This window comes from Prorops nasuta, unplaced genomic scaffold (genome assembly GCF_024137725.1).
Source record: "Prorops nasuta isolate Cenicafe-Biocafe unplaced genomic scaffold, Cenicafe_Pnas_1.2 PNAS00015, whole genome shotgun sequence".
Classification (NCBI taxonomy): domain Eukaryota; kingdom Metazoa; phylum Arthropoda; class Insecta; order Hymenoptera; family Bethylidae; genus Prorops; species Prorops nasuta.
The window spans coordinates 5,404,285-5,408,425 of NW_027116812.1; the positions used below are offsets into that span (position 1 = coordinate 5,404,285).

At 47.5% G+C, this 4,141-nt stretch overlaps 1 protein-coding gene across 1 annotated transcript; it reads left to right on the plus strand.

Moving 5' to 3' along the window:
• The first annotated feature begins 414 nt into the window (after positions 1–414).
• Positions 415–3,353, plus strand: LOC136778840 (uncharacterized PE-PGRS family protein PE_PGRS24-like). The gene is made up of 2 exons (XM_066735967.1): positions 415–616; positions 703–3,353. Exons 1-2 carry the CDS (start codon positions 415–417, stop codon positions 3,351–3,353), a joined length of 2,853 nt encoding a protein of 950 aa, XP_066592064.1.
• Positions 3,354–4,141: the final 788 nt, after the last annotated feature.

Consider the following 4,141-nt stretch of genomic DNA (forward strand, 5'->3'; position numbering starts at 1 on the left):
ATGTGAGATAATAACTGTCAACTTTATTAATTATATTCAATGATTAATATGCAATTTTACCAACGGCTCTATTACCCGTGTAAATTTTCTCAAAATTACTTTTTGGAAAATTTTACATTCGCGAAACAGCCGGCACGGTCGCTGAGTCATGTCTTACTGATAAGAGGAATACCGTGTATTATCATTATAATTCGTACTACATCCGCATTTTAATCATCAAAAAAAAAGAATGAGTGATTTGTAGCTGTTGATTTTAAGGAGAGGCAAGAAACATAGCGGAAAATAAAAACAGGGTTATTTCGTATACACACTGCATGGGCACTACGTAAGATGATATTATGACAATTGCTAGTATAGGTATAAAAAGAACTGATGAACAAAAGACGGTATCAGTTTCTCAGAATTCATACCGAAATGAGGATACAAGCGACAGTTCTCGTGTCCGCCCTCCTAACCGGCAGCTTAGTTGCTTCCGATGGGCTAGGTTTTAATTGGGGGGGAGGTGGAGGCCTTAGCAGCGTGGCCTCAGCTTCCGCTCAGGCAGCTTCCAGTATAGCCAGCGGCTTTTCCAAATCAATAGGCGGCGGTGCTGGTGGAAAGATCGGCGAGGTTATTGGTAAGAACAACTCCTTTCATCGATATAAGAAAAAGTTTTTAGAATAACCCAAAAGGACAAATACTATATAGTTTGTGCTATTTTAGATGTTACGTCGAAGGGAGCATACGACTTTGGTTCACATTTTGACATTGGTGGATCATCTTCTGCCGAAGTGAAGGTAATTGCTAAAGCAGTTGCCGATGCTTGTACAAAAGCAAGCAAAGGTGACATTAAGAGTACCAAGAAGATCGCAGAAATCATTGCCAAGGCTGCGATAGAGGCTGCTGCAAAATTGGGGGCCGAAGGTAAAGCTTGTGCAGAAGCTGTTTCTAAGGCCTGTTTTAAGGCTGCTCAGGGCAAGGATGCAAATTCTCTGGATATCTTTAAAGCTGCCGCTGAAGTTATTATAAAAGGCGGTTTTGGAGGTAAAGGAGGTAAGGGTGGAAAAGGGGGAGATGGAGGACACGGTGGTGGTGGCGGTGGAAATGGCGGGAAAGGGCAAGGCGGTGGCAAAGGTGGAAAAGGACAGGGCGGTGGCAAGGGCGGAAAAGAAGATGACGATTGCGAAGGAGAAGAAGGAGGAAACGGTGGTGGCAAAGGTGGAAAAGGACAGGGTGGTGGCAAGGGCGGAAAAGGACATGCCGGTGGCAAAGGAGAAGTAGGAGGTCATGGCGGTGGCAAAGGACAAGGAGGAGGACATGGCGGTGGCAAAGGACAAGGAGGAGGACATGGCGGTGGCAAAGGACAAGGAGGAGGACATGGCGGTAGCAAAGGTGGAAAAGGACAGGGCGGTGGCAAAGGCGGAAAAGGAGATGACGATTGCGAAGGAGAAGAAGGAGGAAACGGTGGTGGCAAAGGTGGAAAAGGACAGGGTGGTGGCAAGGGCGGAAAAGGACATGCCGGTGGCAAAGGAGAAGTAGGAGGTCATGGCGGTGGCAAAGGACAAGGAGGAGGACATGGGGGTGGCAAAGGACAAGGAGGAGGACATGGCGGTAGCAAAGGTGGAAAAGGACAGGGCGGTGGCAAAGGCGGAAAAGGAGATGACGATTGCAATGAAGAAGGAGGAAATGGCGGTGGTAAAGGAGAAGAAGGAGGAAATGGTGGTGGCAAAGGAGAAGGAGGACATAAGGGCGGCAAAGGTGGAAAAGGACAGGGTGGTGGCCAGGGCGGAAAAGGACATGCCGGTGGCAAAGGAGAAGTAGGAGGTCATGGCGGTGGCAAAGGACAAGGAGGAGGACATGGCGGTGGCAAAGGTGGAAAAGGCGGAAAGGGAAATGGAGGTGGTAAGGGAGGAGAAGGAGGAAATGGTGGTGGTGAAGAAGAATGTGAACAAGGAGGCGCTGGTGGAAAAGGAGGTGCTGGTGGAAAAGGAAGCGCTGGTGGAAAAGGAGGTGCTGGTGGAAAAGGAAGCGCTGGTGGAAAAGGAAGTGCTGGTGGAAAAGGAAGCGCAGGTGGAAAAGGAAGTGCTGGTGGAAAGGGAGGAGCTGGTGGAAAAGGAGGCGCTGGTGGAAACGGAGGTGCTGGTGGAAAAGGAAGCGCTGGTGGAAAGGGAGGGGCTGGTGGAAAAGGAGGTGCTGGTGGAAAGGGAGGAGCTGGTGGGAAAGGAGGCTCTGGTGGAAAGGGAGGCGCCGGTGGAAAAGGAGGTTCTGGTGGTCATGGAGGTGCCGGTGGTCATGGAGGTGGCTGGGAAATAATTCATGGAGGTTCAGGAAAGGGTGGAGGAAAAAGTGGTCATGGAGGAGGCTGGGGAGTAATTGGCGGAGGATCTGGAAAAGGTGGAAGCTGGAGTTCAGGCGGCTCGAAAGGTAGTTCATCCGCATCTGCTAGTGGTGATGCATCCGCGAGCAGTGGAGGTAAAAGTGGTCATGGAGGAGGCTGGGGAGTAATCAGCGGTGGATCTGGAAAAGGTGGAAGCTGGAGCACGGGGGGCTCGAAAGGCAGTTCATCCGCGTCTGCTAGTGGCGATGCATCTGCTAGCAGTGGTGGAAAAAGTGGTCATGGAGGTGGATGGGGTGTAATCAGCGGTGGATCTGGAAAAGGTGGAGGCTGGAGCACAGGAGGTTCGAAAGGTAGTTCATCCGCATCTGCTAGTGGCGATGCATCCGCAAGCAGTGGAGGAAAAAGTGGTCATGGAGGTGGCTGGGGAATAATTGGCGGAGGATCTGGAAAAGGTGGAAGCTGGAGTTCAGGAGGCTCGAAAGGTAGTTCATCCGCATCTGCTAGTGGTGATGCATCCGCGAGCAGTGGAGGTAAAAGTGGTCATGGAGGAGGCTGGGGAGTAATCAGCGGTGGATCTGGAAAAGGTGGAAGCTGGAGCACGGGGGGCTCGAAAGACAGTTCATCCGCGTCTGCTAGTGGCGATGCATCTGCGAGCAGTGGTGGAAAAAGTGGTCATGGAGGTGGATGGGGAGTAATTAGCGGTGGATCTGGAAAAGGTGGAAGTTGGAGTACAGGTGGTTCGAAGGGTAGTTCATCCGCATCTGCTGATGCCGATGCATCCGCGAACAGTGGAGGAAAAAGTGGTCATGGAGGTGGATGGGGAGTAATCAGCGGTGGATCTGGAAAAGGTGAAGGTTGGAGTACAGGTGGTTCGGAGGGTAGTTCTTCCGCATCTGCTAATGCTGATGCTAGTGCAAACGCAGGAGGAAAAGGCGGCTCTTCATCTTCTGCCGATGCATCGGCAGGCGCTAGTTCAAATAGTGGTGCCAGTGGCAGTGCCAAGGCTTCTGCCGATGCTGCAGCCTCTGTTCAATAAACCCAGTTGACGATAAACGTTACATAAAATTGATATTATACAAACGCTAAACGAAAAACATTATCGATTATTATTAGCATGTTATTTCATAGTAGGGAAAATTATAAATGGTGACGGTCCTTTCTAGGTCTCCTTTATTCATGTATATTTCTCAACGTTATAAACTTTACGCAAAAAAAAATATCAATATATCCAATATATCCTTCGCCTGTGAAGAACTGATTTTTTGTAGTATTTTATTTATATAATTATTAGTGAATATCGTAGATTTAAGAATTGTTATAGTTTTAAATATTTTGTTGTATGCAAAATTCTGATTTTTTATTAAATAAAGTTGCTTTAGCACAAATATGTGTCAGTTGTAATTTTTCCCGCAAAATGAGTTCGTGTACGGCAGATTTAATCTCAGATCATTGAAATCGTCGTTTCATGTTTTATGAAGGATTCACTATACTCTCGGTATAACTGACGAAACAATTTATTCTGGATTGTGTTGCTGAGCTTTGACACAATTTCAGCAAGTATAGACATCCGCATTCTCGCTAGAGTGCATCGTGTTTTAGTTTAAACAGTATAATAACGCTTTTGAAGACAGCAAGTGATACGGAATCGCCGAGCTAATATGACTGAAAGAGAAATTGGGAAGGGTAAATGTAGGCTTTTCTGACAGTTGTTACAACAGTTGAATGCACATTTTCTGTTAAAATTTACTATAATCAATTCCGAAAATGTTGCCAGAAATAAAAGTTTTCGTTGAACGATTTCTACGGTAGATAGAATAACTGTTC

Coding starts and splice junctions, on each gene's coding strand:
- LOC136778840 (XM_066735967.1), top strand. CDS start 415: ATGAGGATACAAGCGACAGTTCTCGTGTCCGCCCTCCTAACCGGCAGC. Junction 617..702: donor AAAGATCGGCGAGGTTATTG/GTAAGAACAACT, acceptor GTGCTATTTTAG/ATGTTACGTCGAAGGGAGCA.